Here is a 25,475-nt window from a genome sequence, read left to right on the forward strand (position 1 = left end):
TGGTAAGCACCTACAAGTATCTGGGTCTCCACCTGGACAATAAACTGGACTGGTCAGCCAACACTGATGCACTCTACAAGAAAGGACAGAGCAGGCTGTACTTCCTGAGGAGGCTGCGGTCCTTCAATGTGTGCAGCAAGCTCCTCAGGATGTTCTATCAGTCTGTTGTGGCCAGCGCCCTCTTCTATGCAGTGGTATGCTGGGGAGGAAGCACAAAGAAGAAGGATGCTGGGCGACTTGACAGGCTGGTAAGGAAGGCTGGCTCTGTAGTGGGAGCTGAACTGGAGTGCATCACTTCAATATCTGATAAAAGGACCCTAAACAAACTGATCAACATCTTGGACAATGAATGTCATCCGCTCTACAGCACTATCAAAAACCAAAAGAGCTTGATCAGCTGGAGACTTCGCTCACTGCCATGCACAACTGAAAGGCTGAGGAAGTCATTTGTTCCTAGGGCCATTGAACTGTTCAATGCCTCACTAAAGGGAAGAGGAGAGATAGACTAAGCAGAGAAGTCTGTCTGCCTCTCCAGCCTCTCCATGTCCATGTTTTTTGAGTACTGACTGCCCACTGCTGCTTACTACTGTTTTACTATTGTACACAGCCTAATGTTTTCACTACTGTTTTACTGCTACACTGTTTTTCATGTTTTTCATGCTATATTAGCACACATGATCAATGGCTGCGGTCAGGCTTCTGATACAATACTAAATGAATGAATGGCTATAACCCTATTACCTCAACCTGTTCTTGCACTGAAATAGTTTTTTTTATTTTACCTTGTCTACATTATACTTTACTCTCCTATTTGTCCATATTATTTATGCTGGTCTCTAGACCTTACTCTTGCACTGTTGCACTGTTGGACTAATGTTGGACTACTTTTTGCACCTTCACCATGACACTCACTCTCTTGAGGACCTTGCCAGGCACACATAACTAAGGACTATGGTTGGACTACTGTTTTGCACCTTCATCATGACACTTACTCCCTTTAGCACCTCACCAGTCCTGGCCCTGTCACTACAAGCGTCTTATGCTTGATCACCCTCAAGCACATTAGACTTTCTTAATTTAACTTATATAGTGTATTTAGTATTTAGTTTTGTTAGTTTTCTTATCTTTCTTATCTTCTACTGTCTTTATTGTACAGCGGAGTTTAGTTATATGTTTATACTATACCAATGTCCACTTAATTTGTTTCTTGTTTTAATTTTGGAAATTTGACGGGAATGTTGGGAAATTCTAAAGAATATTTGGGTTCATAGAATTTTAGAACTTTCAATTGTTGCGGAACTTTGAATGTTCAAAAAAACTACACCCTTAAAGGATCCGCATAAAAGCCTTTAGATCCGTCTATAGCGGGCATACAGTGTCTGACTGTGGGCCAGATCTGCTCCTGATGGAGGTTTCAGCTCTGCTAGCAATGCTGTTTTTTAACCGGTTTACAGATTTGTCCCAGGTCCGATTTCCGCAACTCAAACGGAAGTCCGGAGATGCATTTATAATACAAAACACTGATTTGGCCCAAACCTGTAATACGGATGAGCCGAAGGACTATTTTTTCTAATTAAGGTGCTGATTCTGCTAAATTGACTGTCCTTTCCTTACTTTATTGTCAACTGGCCGCTGAAGAAAAAAAGGTATTTTGGAATGGGAAATTTGGAATTAGAAACCATGGGGGAGCACTATGTTCCCATGGCCACTTCATTTCTACAGTAAGGCTGGAAATGATAGCTTCAGTGAAAGTTCTACTAGGAAGACTCGTAGTGCAGCCTTTACTCCTCCCATACCCGCCTACTTTTCGGGAAAGCCCTGCAATCTGATCATTCACTCATTCAATCAGCGCTAGCCTATAGGAATTCAGTGGGCCCTTTAAATCTGTTCCCCCTAACACTTCTTCTGCTTCTTAGTACGCCGACTTCGACGTCCCCTCCACCTCCCCTCCAGCCACCACTGCCAGCAGTCCATGTCCCTTGGGCATGGCTTGCCTACCACATCTTCCTCCAGCCACCGCCAGTTGGTCCCCGTCCTGTTGTGGGGATAACGTTCCTGTAAGGCTAACTATTATTTTTCAGCAATATAGCCTACTAGCTTATTAGTTTACAGCAGTGGTCCCCAAACTACGGCCCGCGGGGATACCTAATTTTGGGTGGCCCCCCAAAACATGTCCGTAGTATATAGCATCCGGCTCGCACGAGAATACAACATCGTCAAACTAAAACCTCTGCAATTTCCCCCATTCATTCTCTATGGTGAGTCTTAACAGTACACATGTAATACTGTTTTTGTCCACCGGTGGTTGTTATGGCGCTGTTTTGCGTTTGCCATCGAAAATGGAATGAAATGTAGGCTGCAAACAATGTAAGAGGCCTATGCTGACTGCATCAGTGCTCAAAGTATTTTAAAAGTTTATCAATTAATTGTTAATAACTAACTAACTTCTATTCAAGTCATATTTCTGGGATAATTATTTATATTTTTTATTCACTCGTTCAAATGTTCATACAAAGAGTTCACAAAGTTCTCATCAGGTGACTGAAAGTTAGAATGGTGGTCATTTCAGACCACTTCAGCACTTCATAAAATTCTCATAGTTTGAGAACTTTAAATTATTTGTAGGATATTCACAACTTGAGCTGTGTATGCAAAGACACAGAATTCAGAGTTCACACATTTTTAATAAAATATACTTTTGGGACTCACTGCTAATACTTTTGGGAATGCAAACGTTTTTTATTAGTACTATTTAATTTTACACTGAAATGGCATGATGACAATATAAACACAGCTAACAATGGTATTAAATTGCAATAGCCTATGATTAAATGTAATATAATATTTAACTAAGGTAGACTGCTGTTGTTCACAGCACTAAGCTATTTATGGTTACTGATATAGAACTACTCCGAGTGGCCCTTTCTTGGAGCCAGGCATAATGAGCTGGCCCTCGGAAGAAAAAGTTTGGGGACCACTGTCCTAGAGCCTGAAACGTGTTTACAGCGAATTTGCAATGTGTTTCTACCTGTCATTCACAAATTAGTTCAAAATAGCCTTTTGAGGCAGTGTTTTCTCTTGTGTCCTCTTTTTCACAAACCAAAAAGAGGGCACAATCTGATCACCTTAGTTAATATGGTATTAATATGATTTTGCTTCTTTTAACTTGCATAAAACACTGTCCTGCAGCTTATACACAATGCGGCTAATACAAAGGAAACTACTGTATAACAGGTTACAATCAATCATAGGCAAACACACCTTCAGTGAGTGAGTGAGTGTAACGGTGGTCAAGCATCAGGGGGACAGAGGCGAAATGTTGAATTTTTCTTCCTTTTTATTTTCCTTTGAGAAAATAAATCAAAACATTGCCTTCAGGCTTCGGTGTACCACGTACAGCATCAGATCAAAAGCATACGGCTACTCTCTAATTACTCTCTCAATAATAGAAAATGCATAATTTTATCTGAATCATGACATTTAAATTCCCATATAGAATGGGCATAACTAAACTGCATAAAGTTACAGCACTTCACTAGAACCTATTTACATTACGGAGCCACATACCTTTAAGAAAATAAATCAAAACCACGTACAGCATCTGCACAAGCAACATATACATCATGTATTGCGTTACTACTACGTAAACATTCCATTGTACACTTTCGCTTGCTAGCAAGCAAGGCACGCCAGACAGAAGTTCACACACATGGAATTACAGCTAATTACGTTCGGGATGACTCGCTTAACATTCACTGTTGTCTCATACATATATTGAAGCTATACTACACACATGAGAGACGCAGAGTAATATTATTTCCAATACATGTTTAACTACGCAGTTCAACCCATGCATGCTAGATAAGACATTAAAAGCATGGACATGGCTAGCGGAGTTTATGGCTAGTTACCAGTATGGAGAAACTTATAGTCAAAAAGAAAACATTAACAAACTTTTTGTCAAAACATGCTAAATGCAGTACAATCCTTACAGTGCATGTAAAATAGTATAACACCTGGGAAACATCGAAGTTATCAACTTAAACATCAATAGAAAACTTATATACTGGGTGGAGTGCTTTGTACAGTGAACCTACCAGATCAAAAGCATACGGCTACTCTGATCGGGTAGGGAAGCAACACAAGACTACACGCAGCAGATCTGCAGTACACCATATGGCCAAGGGTGGCTCCCATTCACAACTATTAAACAAGGCTGTTTTACTTTGGCGAAAATCATGTATAACAATACAGAGAGTGGCACAAAACTCACTACCAACTTCTGGAAGCGGGATGCAGTCTACACCCCACACAAACCAAGTCTCACAGGTAAAAGCAAGTCCCTAAACCTCGACTCTGACTCATGTAACGTGAAGCAATGACATATCAAAATATCAAAATACACTGAGACTACACTAAGACTCTCAGTCTGACTGGAACATCCGAAACATTGACTTAGAAACAGCATTGCTTACAATACCCTGTTTGGACATCTGACACAGTAAACGGTTAACTGGCTTCACTATACGTCCAACACGAGTCCTAACTGTGTGTAAGTTGTCCGACTCTGAGTGAGTGGAGGGTGGCCCTGTATCTTGTGTATCGTCTAGGTGCCCTGCGTTGTGTATGTGTGTACTCCGAGAGTCAGTTAAGGAGACATGAGTATATTCAGAGCCCACCCCTGTCTGTGACTGCAAACTGCCTATATGCCCAGACCCGTTACTCATACTCAGGATGTCCTCTGGTGAGCTACACTCTGCATGGATATCTGCACTCACAGTGGTCAGGCTGTCAACCCACTCCTGAGTCCTACTTCCAGAATCCTCCCTATCCGCAATAGGCATCGATCCATCCACATCAGTGATGTCGCTTGACTCTCGTTGTCCGCATCAATAGGTAGGAAATTAACAAGCATCAGCAGGTTGCGATGAACAACTCTTTCTTGGCCTGTTTCAGGGTGTCGGATCCGGTAGGTGTGGGTGGAGGCATTGATGCTGGCAACAGTGTACACTGTGGACTCCCAACGGTCTGCAGTCTTTCGCTTCCCTCTCTCTCGCTTGTTGGACACCAGGACACGATCACCCACAGCAATCAGCTTCCCCTTTGCACGACGATTATAGAGTTCAGCCTGCCGATTCTGCTCTTTGTTGACATGTCCTTGAGCAATAGCCATGGCCTCTTGCAGGTCTTTAGTGAGAGACACCACATAGTGGTCGTAATTGCTAATCTCCGGATCTCTCAGGATGTTCTTGTAGAGAATGTCAACCGGCAAGCGTGGAACTCTACCATACATAAGGTAAAATGGGGGATAGCCTGTGGTTTCATGTACCGTGCAATTGTACATAAACGTCAGTGTCTGGAGGTGTTGGGGCCAGTTACATTTAGCTTCAGGCGGGAGGGCGCAAATCATGTTCCCCAATGTCCTGTTGAAACGCTCGACACTGCCATTGCCCATCGGATGGTATGGGGTGGTTCGGGACTTCCTCACACCGGCAACCTTCAACAATTCACTGATCAGTTGACTTTCGAACGAGGGCCCCTGATCAGAGTGAATTCTTTCGGGAAAGCCATATATGCAGAAGTATTTGTCCCAGAGTTGTTTCGCCACCTGTTTGGCACCCTGATCACGGCAGGGGAAGGCTTGTGCCAACCTGGTAAAATGGTCTGTAACTACCAACACGTCAACAGACTTGTTGTTTGAATTCTCCGCGGTCCAAAAGTCTATGCACACGATCTCCAGAGGAGAAGACGTCTTTATACTTTCCAGGGGTGCTCTTCCTTCTGGGTCGGCAGTCTTGCTGACGACACATCTTGGGCAGTGACGGACATACTCTTTAACGTCCCTGTCTACATGAGGCCAGAAGAAACGCTGACGGGCCAAGCTCAAACTCCTGAACTGCCCCTGATGACCAGCACAGTCGTGAATGCCCTTGAGGACCTCGGATTTAAAGGAGTCAGGGACCACCAACTGGTGTCTTTTCTTCCTAGTCACCTGGTCTTTGGACACTCTGTAGAGAATGCCATTGCAAGTGGTCAGTTTCTCCCAGTGTTTCAGGTACCTGATAACCATAGCAGGCTCCTTGGACTTCTCTCTCCTGGATGGACGATGGCCACGGTCCACATAGTACAGCACCCTGGAGAGGACAGGATCCTTTAACTGCCCTACATGCAGTTCTCTCTCTGTAAATGCAAGCAGGGGCTCTTCATCAGTGGGAACCAGCTGTGGGAGCTGTTGGAGTACGTCAACAGCTCGAACCCTGGCACCTGACTCCCATAGACTGTGTGTCTCAAGGATGGCAGAGACTTCTTCTTTGGAGAAAGACTGGTTCTTGGCACCATCAGACAAGTAGTGCTCCTCTCCTTCACAGTCTAAGTAATCCTGAGTGGCAGACTGCCTAAAGGTGTCCTGGACAGTGTTAGCTGAGACAGGGACTGCTTTGGCCAGGAGTTCACTGTAGGGGTCTCGGAGCAGCCGTCTCTCAGCAGCCGACTTCGCGAAGGGCCGACGACTCAGTGCATCTGCGACAGTGTTCTTAGGGCCCGGTATGTACTTGATATCGAACACGTAAGATGCCAATTTTGCCACCCAGCGCTGCTCGCAGGCATCCAGTCGTGGCTTGGTCATGATATGTGTGAGGGGGTTATTATCCGTCCACACAGTGAACGTACGACCCTTAAGCCAATGGCTGAACTTGTCACACACGGACCACTTTAGCGCCAGAAATTCCAGGCGATGAGCAGGGTACTTTTTCTGAGCTCTTGAAAGGGATTTGCTGGCGAAAGCCACTGGTCGTGCTACAGTGTCACCTTTCTGAACTTGCGATAGAACTGCTCCTAAGCCATCCAAGGAAGCGTCGGTGGATAAGACGAAGGGACGTGTGAAGTCTGGGTGCGCTAAGACCACTGAAGTCAGTAATGCCATCTTCAGATCCTCAAAAGCTCTCTGATGGTCTGGCTTCCAATCAGCAGGGGTCAACTTCCTGTACGGAACAGGGCGTTTTGTGCGGGGTCTTCCCTTGCGCTTCTGCTTCTGACCAGCCAAGAGGTCAAAGAGAGGCTTAGCCATTGTGGAGTAGTTGGGCACAAAGTGCTGGTAATAGTTTACCATTCCCAAGAAAGACCTTACACGAGTGTGAGACGGGGTCACTCCATCAAGTTCCATCAGGTCTGTGGCCACCATCTTGTTGACAGCCTCAACTTTTGCTGGGTCTGTTGACACACCTGACTCATCAATGATATGTCCCAGAAACTTCACAGACCTTTTTAGCAGCCAGCACTTCTTCGGGGCCAACTTCAGGTTGTGCAGGCGAAGCCGACTAAAGACCAGCTCCAGCCTCTCAAGAGCCAACGCCTCAGTTGGTGCATATACTAGCAAATCGTCCAGGTAGCATAGCAAGCTAAGAAAGTTCTGGTCACCAAATATGCTGGTCATCATCCTCATGAAACTGGCTGGGCTGTTGCACAGGCCCTGTGGGAGACGGTTGTACTCGTACAAGCCCATGGGTGTTGTGAACGCAGAGTACTTGCGGTCTTCTTCATGCAGCGGCATATTGTAAAAGCCGGATGTGTGGTCCATTGTGCTGAAGAATGTGTTCCCACCCAGGGCAGCCAGACAGTCAGCTTGGTGGGGAAGGGGATGGGCATCCTTCAGCGTCCGTTTGTTGAGCCATCTGAAGTCTGTGCACACCCGCAAGTCACCATTTTTCTTCCACACCAGGACGAGAGGTGAGGCAAACTCGCTGGTGGACTTCCTGATTATCTCCTTCTCCTCCATCTCACTGAGGACCTGGCGGAGCTTCTGATATTCAGCAGGCGGAATACGTCGGTAAGGCAAACGGAACGGCCTCTCGTCGGTGAGTCGAATCCGATGCACAAACTCCTTGGCCTCACCACAGTCCAGGTGATGGTGGGAAAAGATGTCTTCATATCTTATTACAAGGTCCGCTAGCTTAGTTCGCCACTCCGCTGTTACATCACAAGACTCAAGGTCAAGATCCCTCAGGCCAACATGCTCCAGTCTCTCCCGCACAGATTCATTGTGTACTGTTAACGCTGACGTTTCTGCAGGCCTGGCAGATGTGGCCTGCTGAGCGGCACTGAGCTCCGGGGCTTCCATGTCCTCCAGTGCCAGACAGGTGTAGACATCGGCGAGTTTGGCGTTTCTCTGTAGCGTGACAGGGCTGTCTGAGACATTCAGGATCTTGAGAGGGACCCATCTGTCCCCCAAGAGAGGTGTTACTACTCTGGCAACCATAATACCTCTGGGTGCGGAATGAGACGACGTCGGCTCAGTTAAAACAGTGCTGCCAGGAGATATCTTCACATCTTTCTGGTGTGGGGCGGAAGCACGCCCCACACCAGAAACTCACTGCCGGCCGGCAGGGTGACAGCTCTGTTACACCTGACTGTTCTAACCTTGTCTGGTACTTCGTCATCAGACCAACTTTCCAAGCCAGCAAGAAGGGAGAGAAACTGTTCACGTTCTTGGTCACCTGAGCCAGAAGATGATACAGCTTTCCAGTAGCTTGCATCACACTTGAACTGACGAACTACATGCCTTATGACATTTGAGCCGATGATTAATTCATCTTGTTGATTCTGTACAACGAAAGTGGGCACAGACACTCTGCATCCATACACCGCCATCTCAAGGCTCACCACTGATTCAGGCTTCACACGAACACCTCCACATCCAACAAAGACAACGTCAGTCATCTCCTGATTGTTCAGCTGAACACCAGCATCGATCAGCTTTTTCCGTGCCTCAGTGCTTAATGAGCAGGCCATTGAACCACTATCTAACATAGCGCCAAGGGTCACTTTGTTTTCAACTTTAACAGGGGTATAAAATAAACTGTCACTGCTCCTGATTTTTTTTGTATTTTGAATGACAACAGTCTCTGATTTATCCAAATTCTTCACTTTGTTAAACAGCTTAGCTGCATCATTAACGTGGGAGTGTTTGTCGTGACCTGTACGGCCTCCCTCAAAGCACAGGCCAGCTAGTTTCCCTGTACGTTGTCATGAGCTGGGGGCTGACTGGGGCACGTCCGGCTTATATGGCCGGTTTTGAAACATGTGAAGCAGAGCCGGTTAGAACGGCAGTGTGACTCAGTGGTGTGGCTTTTATCATTACAGACCTGACAACTCGTTGCATGGACATAGGGCTGACCTCGAACTTGTCTGCCACCTCGGCGCACAGCGGGCCTTGGGTGTGCAACCTGCACATTAGACAGCAGCTCTCTGAGCATTGACATCATCTCGCCGAGCATAGCTTCGTTGCCTGGCTGTTGATTCAGTGGCAACTGGCCCTGCGGTGCATAGGATGGAGACGGCCTCTGATACTGTAGCAGTGAGGAGAGAGTCTGCTGCTGATGCTGTGGCACGGGTGGCACATATGACTGCTGGCCCTGAGAGATAGGGGAGAGAGAGTGCTGCTGGTTCTGTGACAGGACAGATGAGGGGGAAAGAGATGATACACCCACTAAAGAGAGAGCTGGGGGAGAGAGGACATTAGCACAGGACGTCTCCATGTCGGAAGTGTTGCGGGACTCTGTGTGTGTTAGTCTTAGGCACGTGCACTTTCACCGAGGACACCTGCTCACGCTGGTACTCATCTACCCTCTCCTGTACTTCCTTTGTTGTCCATTCATGTATCTGCTTGTGTTTGAACACAGACGCAAACTCTAGATCTGGGCAGTGCTTCACAAACATCTTGGCAATCTCTCCTCCCATATTCTCCATTTGTCTGCCCTGACGCTTCAGACCCTCTTCAGCTACATCAGCAGCCTTGTTAAGACGTAGCCAATAATCAACGGAATTCTCTCTCTGTTTAGGCAGAGTTGAGTAGAAATCTTGGAGGGGCAGGCATGAGGATGTGTTACTGAAATACTGTGTCAGCATACTATATATGACCTCTGGTGTGCATGAAGACTGAAGTGAGGGGTCGCTCCTCAGGCCTATCTTAACTACGTCCCTGGCTTTCCCCATCAACCTCCCCATTACAACTTCTGGCTGTGATGAAACGTCATACTTTTGTTTCTTGATGTATGCTTTCATTAACTCAACCCACTCAGTCACTGTATATTTGTCAGTATTATCACCCCTGAAAATAACAGGTTCCTTGTCAGACCGTACAACAACATTAACATGTGTGTTCTCACTAAGTGTACTTGTACCACCACTAGACTGGGTGTTCTGGGCGTTCTGGCCATGTAGACTGAACTGTGTGTCATCTGCATGGCGCATAGGAGTATCACCCTGACCAACCCCACTAATAACACCATTAGAAACAAGTGAGGCTGCAATAGACTCACCTATCTGTGAACCTAACAGTGAGATCATATCAGTTATCTGATGCAATGTGGCATTTTCGTCAACAGGAGTTGAATGATGCGGCCTAACTGATTCTGTCGGGTCCTGTTCCAACCCTAAATCCCTATTACCTGCAGGCAACACAGGAGAGGCACCCACATCCATCTCAACAGACTCCCTAGACTTTAAATAACCTCCCATCAGACCTCTACCCCTCCCACAAGAGAAGTGGCTAATGTCAGGCTCATCACCAGGCTTAAACTTACTAGCCATCCCACCACAAAAACAGTAATCAGAAAAATAAACAGTAAAAACCTAATATAGACTCGAAAATATAATTATAATAGTTCACTCAGAATCTTCATTCATTAGAGCATTGACAGCCCTGAGTACCTGACCATAACCAAAACTGCAGTACAGACAGCTTTCATAGATTTTCACGCAGCTCCCTCGGCGCGGCGATCTGCATCAAGCTGATCTGGGATCACAAGGTCACGGCACCAGTGTAACGGTGGTCAAGCATCAGGGGGACAGAGGCGAAATGTTGAATTTTTCTTCCTTTTTATTTTCCTTTCAGAAAATAAATCAAAACATTGCCTTCAGGCTTCGGTGTACCACGTACAGCATCAGATCAAAAGCATACGGCTACTCTCTAATTACTCTCTCAATAATAGAAAATGCATAATTTTATCTGAATCATGACATTTAACTTCCCATATAGAATGGGCATAACTAAACTGCATAAAGTTACAGCACTTCACTAGAACCTATTTACATTACGGAGCCACATACCTTTAAGAAAATAAATCAAAACATTGCCTTCAGGTGTACCACGTACAGCATCTGCACAAGCAACATATTATGGCAAGCCGTTCAAGACAAAACGTCTGTCAAAATAACACCTCCACGTGTAGATTTTTTACTTCTTCAGGAGTAAAAAATAGACGTCTGAGCGTCAGACGTCAAATTTGTACGTGTGCCACGCGCAAAAACTTTGCGTCTGACGTCAGAGGTAAAAAAATGACGTCTGGGTGATTTGCTGCAATGCCAGAGCCTTTGTGCCAGAGTAGACACAGCATTGGCTGCTGGAAACAGGAAATGCAGCCGCTATAGTTGCAGCAGAAGAAACAAGATGCCAGAGCAATGTGCAGCATATTCCTGCTCAAATCGGCGGACCATCGCAAACAGGGCTTGGGGGATTACTTTTCACAAGTAAGATTTAACATTATCGTACTATTGGTTGTATTTTGTGAATGCAATATTACCAGAGAGTTGAAAAGGAGCAAGGATCTTTGTTATTGTATGTAAATCGTAGCCAGCTAGCTAGGCTACTTGCTAGGTGTTCAGGTGTTCACCCGGCTATGAACTGAGACTTGATGAGTCATATTCCATAACACTGACTTACATTACAACTGACACAAGAATGCTATTGTAGAAATTAATCAAATATTACTAATATAACATTGGCCACAAGTGGTACACAAGTGGCACAGACTGTAGCCTATTATCGGGCATTTGCTACTTGTAGCTTAGCTAGTAATAAGTGTGTTGGTGGTAGCTTCACTATTTCCTGAATAAAGTAACTTTTCAATAGCTTAACTTCTTTATATGAAGTAGCTTGGCCAAACAAGCTACACTTTTGTCATGTGAAATTAGCACAATTTAAAGTAGCTTCCTATGTAGTGAACTAGCCTACTGCTGTGTTTGTGTTACTAAGCTTGCTACATGATAGTTTTGCTCACTACAATTCCCAAGAAGCTTGCCCAACACTGTATTATTCACATGTAATTCACTCTAACAAAAATAAGATGCATCTCAAATCCCTTTTTATTCATTTATTTATTTTATATCTCCTCAGAACAACTGCCTTGCTCAAGGACTACCACGAATGAGCTGAACGGTCTCCTCACACCCCTGGAACTGAGGAAGGTGTAGCTCTACATTGCATTACTGCAGGGCATCTGCTAGACTGTGACTGAATATTTGATTTATGAGCTCCACCTTCATCACCTTTTTGGTATGGCAAAAGAAAAACTGCCCAACGCATCACCGGTTCCTCACTCCCCTCCATCGAGGCCATCCAGGGCAAGCGATGCTTGCGTAAGGCGCGCAGCATCATCAAAGACTGTTCTCACCCCAACCACAGACTGTTCACCCCACTCTCCTCAGGGAGGCTTTACAGGTCTCTCCGCACCTGAACCAGCAGGTTCAGAGGAAGCTTCTTTCCTGCGACTGTCACCCTACTAAACTCTAGCTCTGTATCCCGGTGACATCCAACGAACTTAAGCCCCCATCACCCCCCGCCCCCGCCTGATGCCTCCTTGTCTGTGCTTGTTGTGGTGTCCACGACCATGGTGACTCAAGGCTGCCATGGTCGTAGAGTATATACTTATACTATATACTATACGACCATGGCAGCCTTGACAGGGACAACAAGGAGACGGACATCCCCCACCCCACCCCCTCACAACTGGACTACCCTATCCCATCCATAGTGTCTATTTATTTACAAACTTATCCATAGCCATATTCTACTGCTCTTCATCCTGCACATACACTTATTCTTAATACTATTATAATGTTACTGTTTCTGCACTACAATGGTACTGTTACCACACTGCACATAGCTGTACATACTGTACATATCTGTTTATATGGTTTATACTAAATATCCATATTTATTCAGTTTGTCTGTAATATATTCACTGCATAATACACTGCATATATCTAATATTTTTCTTACTACTACTATAATGGTACTGCCACTACATTGCACATATCTGTACATGTTGTTTATATTACATGGCCATATTTATTCTGCTCTTCTAAGGTTACTGCTAATACACTGCACATACTTATATTTAATTTATACTACTCTAAACCACCTTCTGAAAACAACTGTACACTGTCTACACGGCACTATATCTTTTGTCTGTCTATGCACCAACTACTTTGTATATCACATTGCACTTTTCTGCTTTTTTGCACTTCTGGTTAGACACAAACTGCATTTTGTTGTCTCTACTTGGACTCTGCACAATGACAATAAAGTTGAATCTAATCTAATCTAATCCACTCTGTCTCCCATTTTCCCACTGTTTGGATGACTCGGTCCTCTTTTATGGAGTTTACCCAGTTTCATTATGTACTGCCACTTGCTGTCTGTAGCACTTTTGTCCTCAGGTCTAAGTGTATCTAAGTAATTTAGTACAAGCACCAGTTGTGCATGTACCGTCACCAGCATGACAGTAACCTCTGTCTCACTGAGCCTGTGAAGACACTCCCAGATTCTTTACTGATTGCATTGAACAGGGCTGATCTCAGGCGTTTTTAAAATGTTTCTTAATTCCTCTTTATTTGATCTCTTCATTGGGGCTGGAACCTGTGAACTGTGAATAACACATGCTGGCCTTTTTGTCTTGTATTAATGAACTGTTACACTTACTTATGCCAAAAACCAATGTCTGTTTTTTAACGATCAGAAACAAACCTACAAACTTGCACTTTTCAATGTTTATGGAACTTTTCTAACAGATATTGAACCCAGTTACACCATTTCCTTTACTTATTCCAAACCAATGTCTGTTTATCAAACTTAATTTTTGATGGCACTGAACTTAAATATGAAAACACTTGAAAATGTTTATGGAATTACAACTACATTTAACTGATTACAACTTGTATCAAACCAGTTTTTGTCTATGCTGTCAAACATTATGGATTATGTTCCCAGTTTTGATCTGGGATGTCATCACTTCATATGATGTACAGTATCAGAATATTCTATTACTGTTAAGCCACTATGAATATTAAAATACACACAACCATGTTTCCTGTATCAGCTCTTCTACTCTGAGTCAATTTACTCAGGTTTGTCACTCAACCACGTAGCCTACTTGGAATAGCCTACCCCTCAGGTGTCTGAATGGCTGATCTCACACTCGATCAGTTGGAAAAATGTGGGCAGGGGAAGTGGTTGAGCACTGCTCTTCCATGCCCACATCCACGGCTGAAGTGCCCTTGAGCAAGGCACCTAACCCCCTTACTGCTCCCCGAGCGCTGCTGTAGCAGGTAGCTCACTGCTCGGGGTTAGTGTGTGCTTCACCTCACTGTGTGTTCACTGTGTGCTGTGTGTTTAACTAATTCACAGATTTGGATAAATGCAGAGACCAAATTTCCCTCACGGGATCAAAAGAGTGAATATATACTTATACAAAAAGGTTCCATAAACATTTAAATGAGATCAGCCATTCAGACACCTGAGGGGTAGGCTATTCCAAGTAGGCTATGTGGTTACAGGTGCAGAGAGACCTGTAACGCCTCCCTGAGGGGAGTGGGGTGAACAGTCTGTGGTTGGGGTGAGAACAGTCTTTGATGATGCTGCGCGCCTTACGCAAGCATCGCTTGCCCTGGATGGCCTCGATGGAGGGGAGTGAGGAACCGGTGATGCGTTGGGCAGTTTTCACACCCTCTGCAGTGCTTTCCGGTCACGGGCAGAGCAGTTGCCATACCAAAAAAGTGATGAAGGTGGAGCTCATAAATCAAATATTCAGTCACAATCTAGCAGATGCCCTGCAGTAATGCAATGTAGAGCTACACCTTCCTCAGTTCTAGGGGTGTGAGGAGACCGTTCAGCTCATTCGTGGTAGTCCTTGAGCAAGGCAGTTGTTCTGGGGAGATATAAAATAAATGAATAAAAAGGGATTTGGGATGCATCTTATTTTTGTTGAGTGAATTACATGTGAATAATACAGTGTTGGGCAAGCTACTTGGGAATTGTAGTGACCAAACTATCAGTATCTTGAATTTACCCTTGAGGATCAATAAAGTATCTATCTATCTATCTCTATCTATCTAGTTACTCTGCCATGAATAAAACTTCACTACACAAAACTACCACCCCAGTCAAATGTAGCAAGCTTAGTAACACAAACACAGCAGTAAGCTACTTTAAAATTGTGCTAATTTCACATGACAAAAGTGTAGCTTGTTTGGCCAAGCTACTTCATATAAAGAAGTTAAGCTATTGAAAAGTTACTTTATTCAGGAAATAGTGAAGCTACCACCAACACACTTATTACTAGCTAAGCTACAAGTAGCAAATGCCCGATAATAGGCTACAGTCTGTGCCACTTGTGTAAACTTCGCCGGCCAATGTTATATTAGTAATATTTGATTAATTTCTACAATAGCATTCTTGTGTCAGTTGTAATATAAGTCAGTGTTATGGAATATGACTCATCAAGTCTCAGTTCATAGCCGGGTGAACACCTGAACACCTAGCAAGTAGCCTAGCTAGCTGGCTACGATTTACATACAATAACAAAGATCCTTGCTCCTTTTCAACTCTCTGGTAATATTGCATTCACAAAATACAACCAATAGTACGATAATGTTAAATCTTACTTGTGAAAAGTAATCCCCCAAGCCCTGTTTGCGATGGTCCGCCGATTTGAGCAGCAATATGCTGCACATTGCTCTGGCATCTTGTTTCTTCTGCTGCAACTATAGCGGCTGCATTTCCTGTTTCCAGCAGCCAATGCTGTGTCTACTCTGGCACAAAGGCTCTGGCATTGCAGCAAATCACCCAGACGTCATTTTTTTACCTCTGACGTCAGACACAAAGTTTTTGCCCGTAGCACACGTAAAAATTTGACGTCTGACGCTCAGACGTCTATTTTTTACTCCTGAAGAAGTAAAAAATCTACACGTGGAGGTGTTATTTTGACAGACGTTTTGTCTTGAACGGCTTGCCATAACATATACATCATGTATTGCGTTACTAGGCTACTACGTAAACATTCCATTGTACACTTTCGCTTGCTAGCAAGCAAGGCACGCCAGACAGAAGTTCACACACATGGAATTACAGCTAATTACGTTCGGGATAACTCGGTTAACATTCACTGTTGTCTCATACATATATTGAAGCTATACTACACACATGAGAGACGCAGAGTAATATTATTTCCAATACATGTTTAACTACGCAGTTCAACCCATGCATGCTAGATAAGACATTAAAAGCATGGACATGGCTAGCGGAGTTTATGGCTAGTTACCAGTATGGAGAAACTTATAGTCAAAAGGAAAACATTAACAAACTTTTTGTCAAAACATGCTAAATGCAGTACAATCCTTACAGTACATGTAAAATAGTATAACACCTGGGAAACATCGAAGTTATCAACTTAAACATCAATAGAAAACTGATATACTGGGTGGAGTGCTTTGTACACTGAACCTACCAGATCAAAAGCATACGGCTACTCTGATCGGGTAGGGAAGCAACACAAGACTACGCGCAGCAGATCTGCAGTACACCATATGGCCAAGGGTGGCTCCCATTCACAACTATTAAACAAGGCTGTTTTACTTTGGCGAAAATCATATATAACAATACACTACATTTTTAACTCTGTTACATGTGTGACGGGTAGGAGTGGGGTAAGGCTAGGGGGTCACCTGATTCATTCACCTGACGTGTCATTCACGTGACCTGTTGTAGCAGGTAGATAGCTACCGGGTTGCAGGCCCTTTGTTTAAATTGAATGGCGCGGCAAACACAGTGGTGAGAGCACTGTTTTGCGTGTGGATTTTTGGCCGGCGGTGATTTAACAGAGCGGTACACTGCAGTCATTCTGCCCGTTTGCTTCCCTGGGCTTTTGTGCAAAATTATCTGCAGTTCGCTTGGATTTGTTGGTTCCGAGCAAGAGGTCAGCCGACTAAATGCGTGCAGTTGCGGGGGATTTTAAAGAGGAACGACCTGTAGCCACTGTTTTTCCCACCTAAGTAATGCCTTTGAAATAACCACCTCCACAAAAGAAAACAATACTAAAGAAAAATAATGAGCAGAAAAGAGAAAAAAACAAAGAAACTACCCGATACTTTTATACACAGCCTCCAACCCTGCTCGCAGCGCCAAAATGTGACTCCTACACGATTAAGCTTACCTAGTCACCATTAAACCACAGGTCTAGATTACCCAGAATTCCCCACTAGGGTGTATTCAACTGAATGAATGGAGTAGGAGACTGTGTACAAAAATAAAGCACTTTTATTTTTTTTGACGTAGTTTGTCATGGTATAAAAGCTGGATGAATAGATAGATGTACTCTAATCAATACTGTTGTAGTATTAAGCCGTATTCAGTATAGGGTACCCACTACAAAACAAATGCAAACCATTGAAATCATAATCTTCAAGCAAATATTTCAACCCCCAAATAGGGCACACACACAGTAATCATGGCAAGGATGAAAAGGAAAACAAAGAAAAGAATAAGCCTCACCACCAAAATATAAAGAAAACAAACACAACTTGGAGGTGGTTTCACACATAAAGTACGCACATACGTAAATAGGCCTAATGCCACAGCTCCAGTATGACCGCTGCTACTCTAGCTTAAGACACCAAGCAAACTACCCGTGTGGATAAGCTATTAATATGGCTGCACGCTACCAGTATGAATGGACTATCAATAGGTTTGGATCAAGTACGCTACCAGTATGAATGACCAAGCTTTAAATCAAACACGCTACCAGTATGAATGGACTAGGTTTGGATCACCGACAGCTATCAGTGTGGGTGGGCTATCAATAGGACTGCAAGCTACCAGTGTGGATGGACTATCAATAGGTTTAGATCAAATAAGATACCAGTATGGATGTACTATCGATATGAGCTAGAATACCTATACAAACGAGCTACCACTATATCGTCGGTTTAGGTAAGGCATCACAATACATGATAGGCTACACAATCAATGGTGGTGGGAAAAACAGTGGCTACAGGTCGTTCCTCTTTAAAATCCCCCACAACTGCACGCATTTAGTCGGCTGACCTCTTGCTCGGAACCAACAAATCCAAGCGAACTGCAGATAATGTTGCACAAAAGCCCAGGGAAGCAAACGGGCAGAATGACTGCAGTGTACCGCTCTGTTAAATCACCGCCGCCCAAAAATCCACACGCAAAACAGTGCTCTCACCACTGTGTTTGCCGCGCCATTCAATTTAAACAAAGGGCCTGCAACCCGGTAGCTATCTACCTGCTACAACAGGTCACGTGAATGACACGTCAGGTGAATGAATCAGGTGACCCCCCTAGCCTTACCCCACTCCTACCCGTCACACATGAGCAGATAGTCCGAGATAAAGGGTCATAGGAACTTCCCTCAGAGCTGGATATAGGTGAATCAAGCTCGGTAGACCCACAGCCCTCGAGTCAATCAGTAGCTCAAAACAGCCGACTATTAGGTCTTAGATTTAAAAAAAAATAAAATAATGTATTAACAAAAAGGGCATTTCTACGTTCTGGTTTCTATGTCAACATTTAAATCAAAGCCAGTGTAAACACAGAGGGTACACAAAGTTAAGCCAATAAACAGCCTGGCACAAAATGCATTGTCTTTTCCGTTACTGTTCAGAAATGGCTCTCTCCTGTGAGCAGCTGCATGGGGTGACAAGACGGTGCGCAGGTTTTGATGCATTACAGTGATAATAGGCTAGGTAATATTAATAATATTAGTAGCCTATTAACATGTAAGAAGGCTATTAAGTAGTAGTAGTATTAGCCTATTGGTTTCGGTAGATCTAGTGGTAATAAACATTGTAGTATAGTCGAGCAGCAGTAGGCCTAGGCAAACTTTTATCTTGTTAACACAACAAAGTTTTAATTAGTATAATACCCTCTCGGTCCCCTTGATCTCCTTTGTAATGTAGGCTATCTGGCTGTGTGACCCTGTGCCCTGTAGCTGCATGATCAGGAAAACTCAAAAATCATAACACCACCTCTTTATACAAGTTATTATGGTGTTTCCTGTATGTTATAAACAACCAACACAATAACAAATAATAAAAAAAAAACATAAACACCAACAACTCTTCAAATTGTAATTGCCTTCCAATTCAAGAGCCTGCGGGTGACTTCCTGTGTCCTTCTGTCAGTCCCTGAAAACTGCCTTGCTTTTAGGTAGTATTAAATTAGTGGCACATTAGACATGAGACAATTAAATTTGACTGATTGCTCACACACTAAAATCTAAAAACATCTGCCAACATCAGCAAAATGTTGACAATCTTACAGCACTACAGTAGCATGTTAGCATCGCATAACTCACCAGAGGCCAGGATGATGATGACGTGGATGAAGATCTTTGGCCTGGACGTATGGTGAAAGGAGAGCTTGATGAATAAATATCAACTAGATAATATCCACCGGTTTTTACTATAGACTACAGAAGCAAAGCGTCTATCAGATAGACCTGGAAACCTAAATGCGAAACTGATGTGTGTGCACAGACCTGCTTTTGTCTTGATGCCTGTGTTGTATTTGCACTTTGGGTAGATAAGATGTTAATAAATAACAGATCTATGAAGGTGCCATTAAAAGCTGTGTAAGGCATTAATAAAACCTTAACCCTTAAATAGCCAACCTTGACGAATTGTTTTGAATAGCACCTTGAGAAAAAGATACATGTACCCAAATAGGCCGGGACAGGGTTTCCGTTGTCCGGTAATTACCGGACATTGGCCGGAAAAAAATGAAATGTCCGACAATAGGCTATTAGATCTCTCCGGTCAAATTGTCCTATTGAAATTGGCTAATAATCCCGTCCCCTAACGCAATCTGAATTTGAGAATAAGCCTTAATATGTAAACCTATATTATACGTCCTCTGGCTATGTTTTTAAATGAACAGGCTCTACCGTTTGAAAAGTAAGCTAACAACACGCATAGCCTATGCTGCATTTCCAATAGGAAGCGCACGCGGCTTAAAACGTCCATGTTAAACAACAAACAAATGAGTGAGGCGGTTCAAACATGGCCAGGCCCTGGCAGACTAGCCTTGAACGTTTTTTCAGAGGCCAGACGCGATGGATGATGATGATAAATTGGTAACGTCTGAAGCCTCAGATGTCCGCTCAACTCCACCACCACCACCAGATAAAAAGTAGAAGTGTCGGAATCAGTGACATTGCGGGGGTACGGCCGCTCCAAGAAACTGTCATTCTCCGTGTACACTGGACATGCAAAGTGTTCTTTACCCAAAGCATACAGTAGGCCTATCCCAGATAGCAAACATACACTGGGACGGAACTGGGCCACACAACGTCCGGCACGGATCTGCATAATGGACCCGGTCCAGGCGTCCAAACGCACATCGGTCCAAAATTGGTCTGGATCCGTTTGACAGATCTGGTACCAATAAGGGCTAAGACTGGCCCAGTTCCGTATGGTAGTCTGTGTTACTGACGTGTTCCAGATCTGTTTATCATATGGAATACGGGTCCGCTTATTGTGTGTGGTACGGACCCGTTTATCAGACATCAGCCGGCTTTATTTGACATGTGAAATGTGATTGGTAATTAGGGCTAATTATCCTGAAAAATCTGTTTGCTACACATTTGCTAACAGGTTCGTTATAGGTTCACCCGGGCTAAAGTTCGTAACGTTTTCCCAACAGTTCAACTGATAAACATAAGCTAGGCTACAAACACAAGGGGGGTAAAAAACTTTACACATAAGTGTCTTATTATTTTTTTTATTCAACAACCTGGCTGTAGAAGTGCAATCCCAGACAAAGTTTAAGTCGTGTTAATTCCACTGTTCCCATCGATATTCAGGCTGTCTTCCTCAGTCATCACCATGGTCAATCTGAAACAACACAAAATAAACATGAGCCATTTATTCCTTTTTGCAAATAGGCACAATTACACTCGTTTTTTTATCATCAGTGATCCTGTTAGCGTTATCACTGTTTTTTTTTTCCAAAATAGTTATTGTGATGGCTGTTTTGCTTAAGTTAAGCTAGTTGTTGTTGCTGGAAAATAATAGTAAAGTTATCAATCGCTTGGTTGCTTGTTGTTGTCTCTGAATAAACCAACAGAGATAAAAAGCAGATACTACCTTGAAAAGTTGGGCTGTCCTAGTCCAACCCCAGGCTGGCAAATCATGTCAAAAGATTGATAGTGAGCAAACCAAAGATCCTTGATTAACATTACTGCTTACTTCTACATGCGTAGCAAGAATATGGGGTTGTCTCATAGCACTGTTAGATCTGACACAAACAACAATTGACTACTTTTACCACTGCTAGGTAATAATAAAAGTAATGAAACGAACATATCATCAATATTGAGCCAACTATATCTTCTTTTCCAGCCTTACTGTAGAACTGAAGTGGCCATGGGAACATAGTGCACCCCCATGGTTTCTAAATTTGTGCCATTCCAAAATACCTTTTATTTTCTTTAGCAGCCAGTTGACAATGAAGTAGGGAAAGGACAGTCAATTTAGCAGAATCAGCACCTTAATTAATATCAATACCACCTGGGTCTGCTGTGAAAAAATGGTCCTTCGGCTCCGTATCACAGGTTTGGGCCAAATCAGTGTTTTGTATTTTAAACGCATCTCCTGACTTCCAGTTGAGTTGCGGAAATTGGACCTGGGACAAATCTGTAAACCGGTGATAAAACAGCATTGCTAGCAGAGCTGAAACCTGTATCAGGAGTAGACCTGGCCCACAGTCAGATACCGTATGTCCGCTACAGGCGGATCTAAAGGCTTTTATGCGGATCCGGCCCAAAGGAAATTGCTATCTGGGATGCGTTCTCTGTCTATGATCTGCAGGGTTAGGGCCTCCTCGACGAGGCGATTACTGGTCCGCGGATAATTTCTGACACAATTAAACGGTATCATTGAAAGAAAAAGAAACTAAACATTTCCCAGAATAGGCAACATTTCTTAATTTATTGTTATAAAATAAAGAGGCATAGCAGTAGGGGGTAGTGGCGTGTGAGCGCTCATTCTTGTGTGTGCGCATCTGTGTAAGTTAAACAGTCACCACTGGAGATAACGTGGGTAGCAGCAACAAACAACGTAGCCTTTTTAAAACAACGAACGAAGCGGACTCTTGCTGTCCATGAAAATATACTGGCTAGATCTTGTTAGTGTGGTGAAATGGGTTTCCCCTTGAGTCATCTTGATTGACAGGTTATTGATTAGGGGGGCGTGCCCTGGATTGGTATTTAAGGAAGTGGCTTTCGGCTGACGGGTACGTCGTTCAGTCAGTAAAAGGACTTCCTGGTTAGTGACGTGGGATACCGGTAGCTTGGTGTGCGTGTAGGTGAAACCGCTGGCTCAACAGGTAAGCACTGCTTGTTTTCTTATTTGTTTAAATGACTCTCTTTGAGGTGGAATCTTAGCTGTTTGTTCGGTGGTGTGTTTTAGTGCGGTTGGTATTTGCTTTGGAAACTCTCATGCATTACGTCCAGTGGACCGCAACGGGAGAACTGGTGTCAGGTAGGCGATCATGCTCAACATACTATTACGGCCTCTCTGCTTCGTCACATATCTAACGTTGTTGTCTGCTTTAGTTTGCTATCAGCAGTAGAGTGGTGAGTGCGTTGTCTCTCCTCCTCGTACCTTTTAAGTGGAGCTGCTAATCGTAATTTTAGCTTTTGTTGTGCTTTACAGATTGGCCTATATGCTGGCTATACTCATCGGCTGTTCCCACGTCCTAAGAGACTGCTGCTTTGTCTCCTTTTAGTGTTTGTCTTGTCATTATTACTCTAGTAATGTCATGTCCAATTATTAGGATATTTGTTTAGTCTGTGATCTTTCTAGCCACTGGCTCTGGCTGGTGCTAGGACTTTTGTTTTGTTTGTTCCAATGCATGCTTGGGCTATGCAGTGCTGTGTCGCTGTTTCTCTGGCCTAACCTGCATGCACTTTGTACTTTTATTTGTTGGTTGTGGGATAAACCCCGTTCTGCCTGTGTTGCTACTCTGCTTGTTGTGCATGTGTGGGTGTGTATGCATGCTGGTTTATAATCCCAATGCTGTGACCAGGGTGGCTGTCCCATTTGACCATTGATCCGTGCGGAGCTGGAGCACCAAACCTGCTGCTTAAGATAAGTAGCCATTTGTAGTACTGCTAGCATACCTGGCTTGTAAGATCAACCACTCTGTTAATCAGAGCTTGTGTCTCCTTTTCCCCTCTGTCAGACAGGAGCAGTGTGGCCCACGTGAGCGGAGGACTGAGTTCGTGGTGGAGGCCTTCACTTTCCCTTGCTGTGTGCACATTGAGGTGTCTTTTGCTTGGATTGCAGTGTTTCTCTCACGCATGGTGTATTTTCTGGACCCCCTCCCCTCTGTCCTGCAGTAGTCCGGCTCGCTGTGGTAAGCATCTCCCCTGCTCTAGTTACCCCTCCCCCTGAGACCAGGTAACTCGCCCAATAGCAAGGTGCTAGTCAACCCCATAGCTACAGTGCTTATTTAGCAGCCCCCTGGTCACTGTCGGTGGGACCTCTCCATCAGAGTGTCAATTGTATGGTCATGTTTTAATGTGCAACTGTAATAATTAATGTGTCTTGTTGGAATAAATATCGTTGATGCAACGCATGTCTCCGGCTCCTTGGGTTTTACGAACCTGTGTGCTCTAATTACCCTCAGGGGTTAATCTAGTTTAGTTCCTTGTCCTGGGGGCCGGCCTCCCGTCCCCTAGGTGGCGTAGTCGATGCAACAAATTCTCAAATTCACCTCTTCCCTGCCACATTAGGCATGTTTAAGTTGGGCTAATGAACATGTTGCATTCTATACAGCCTGATTATGTCATTCTTTAAGCTACATAGCCTGTCTCCAGTTTTCCTCAATTTGACTAATTAAGAAGGGATAATAAGATATTTGACCGGCATATCATCAAAATGTCCGGAAAACAAAACCTCTGCCGGTCACTTTGACCGGCACCATTTTTTTCTAGCGGAAACTCTGGGCCGGGAGTCAGGTCCACTCCTTTTTTCACTATTATTTCCCATTATCTTATACCTTGGGCCATAACAAGTTGATAATGACCATCCCCAACTCGGCCCCGTTTGGTCTCAGGGGCCAAAAAACACCCTTTTTGTGAAAAGCTTTTGGCGGAATGATGTAATTGTGAATATTAAGGTACTACAGCTACATAAATTGTCATAACCCTAAACTTTTGCATGGTGTATCCTAACACAGGGGAAATTAGCAGAAAAAGGTCAGGGGATTACTGCCTTTTTGCTGTCAAATAACCCCCTCAACATACCCCAAAAGCCAAAAAAAAATCCGCCTGACAAATTGTCATTAAAAGTGATAATTTTCAAACATTTTATTGTACATATCACTGCCTCCAATGTACATGGAAAAACTTCCCAGGTTTGTAAGCTTCAACTTAAGTCCAAGATGACCTTTCTATCTAGAGGATTACAGCTGGTATAACCAAAGTTCCCTACTGTACCTCAAATCGGAGAAAACAGAATTTTCATGTCTAGAGGGGAGCTCTGTGGTCAAAAGGCAGCCTCGACATATTCTGGAGTAGGCCTAAGTGTTACAGCTCCTACACACAGTTGTATTGTGGGCAGCTGTGGCCCACTGGTTAGCACTCTGGACTTATAACCGGAGGGTTGCTGGTTCGAGCCCCGACCAGTGGGCCACAGCTGAAGTGCCCTTGAGCAAGGCACCTAACCCCTCACTGCTCCCCGAGCGCCGCTGTGGTTGCAGGCAGCTCACTGCGCCGGGATTAGTGTGTGCTTCACCTTACTGTGTGCTGTGTTTCACTAATTCACGGATTGGGTTAAATGCAGAGACCAAATTTCCCTCACGGGATCAAAAGAGTGTGTATATACACTTTCCGTCAACCAGCATGCCAGTGGGTGTTCCCGACGGTAGCAAATGCAAATGACTTGAAGTATAACCGTAATATGATTGGTTGGTGCCGTCTGCAGATTGGCTTGATTGATCGGTGCAGCAACAGCTGAACTTCTCAACGCGAGCGACGGGAGAAATGCAACGCACATTTCCACCCACAATTCAGTTCGGCCACGGATGCCCATGTAAAGTGAATGGGATGCGTCTCCAGCACTGCAACGCACGCAACTGTGTGTAGGACCCGTTACACTTTGGTGTGGTGAGGATGGGTGTCTTTATGTTGCTCAGGGCCTATGATATATCTTCGTGGCAGCCCCGTGGTCAGAAGGCAGCCTGGACATATGTTAGGCCTGCTAGATTATGGCAAAAATCACCATCACAATTATTTTGGACAAAATTGTAATCACAATTATTGATTAACAAGTTTTCATGGGGTTGGGGAGGGGTACCTTAGCCTTATCTGTTATTTCCACCACCCCAGAAAAAT

At 44.1% G+C, this 25,475-nt stretch overlaps 2 protein-coding genes across 2 annotated transcripts in view; both read right to left on the reverse strand.

Moving 5' to 3' along the window:
* LOC121700255 (N-acetyllactosaminide beta-1,3-N-acetylglucosaminyltransferase 4-like) overlaps positions 1 to 19,623 on the reverse strand; it is a 61,288-nt gene extending 41,665 nt beyond the window's left edge. The window contains exon 1 of the mRNA XM_042083123.1: positions 19,434 to 19,623. The gene's annotated coding sequence lies outside the window, so the exon portion shown is untranslated. The remainder of the gene's footprint in view (positions 1 to 19,433) is intronic.
* Positions 9,514 to 16,572, reverse strand: LOC121700261. The gene is made up of 2 exons (XM_042083130.1): positions 16,563 to 16,572; positions 9,514 to 10,884 (listed from the first exon to the last, which is right to left on the reverse strand). Exon 2 carries the CDS (start codon positions 10,585 to 10,587, stop codon positions 9,514 to 9,516), a length of 1,074 nt encoding a protein of 357 aa, XP_041939064.1. The 5' UTR covers positions 10,588 to 10,884; positions 16,563 to 16,572.
* Positions 19,624 to 25,475: the final 5,852 nt, after the last annotated feature.

Source organism: Alosa sapidissima, chromosome 24, assembly GCF_018492685.1.
Source record: "Alosa sapidissima isolate fAloSap1 chromosome 24, fAloSap1.pri, whole genome shotgun sequence".
In the NCBI taxonomy this organism is placed as follows: domain Eukaryota; kingdom Metazoa; phylum Chordata; class Actinopteri; order Clupeiformes; family Clupeidae; genus Alosa; species Alosa sapidissima.

Bases quoted from the DNA above. Each gene is read 5' to 3' on its own strand.
- LOC121700261 (XM_042083130.1), bottom strand. From the start codon at position 10,587: ATGGCTAGTAAGTTTAAGCCTGGTGATGAGCCTGACATTAGCCACTTC.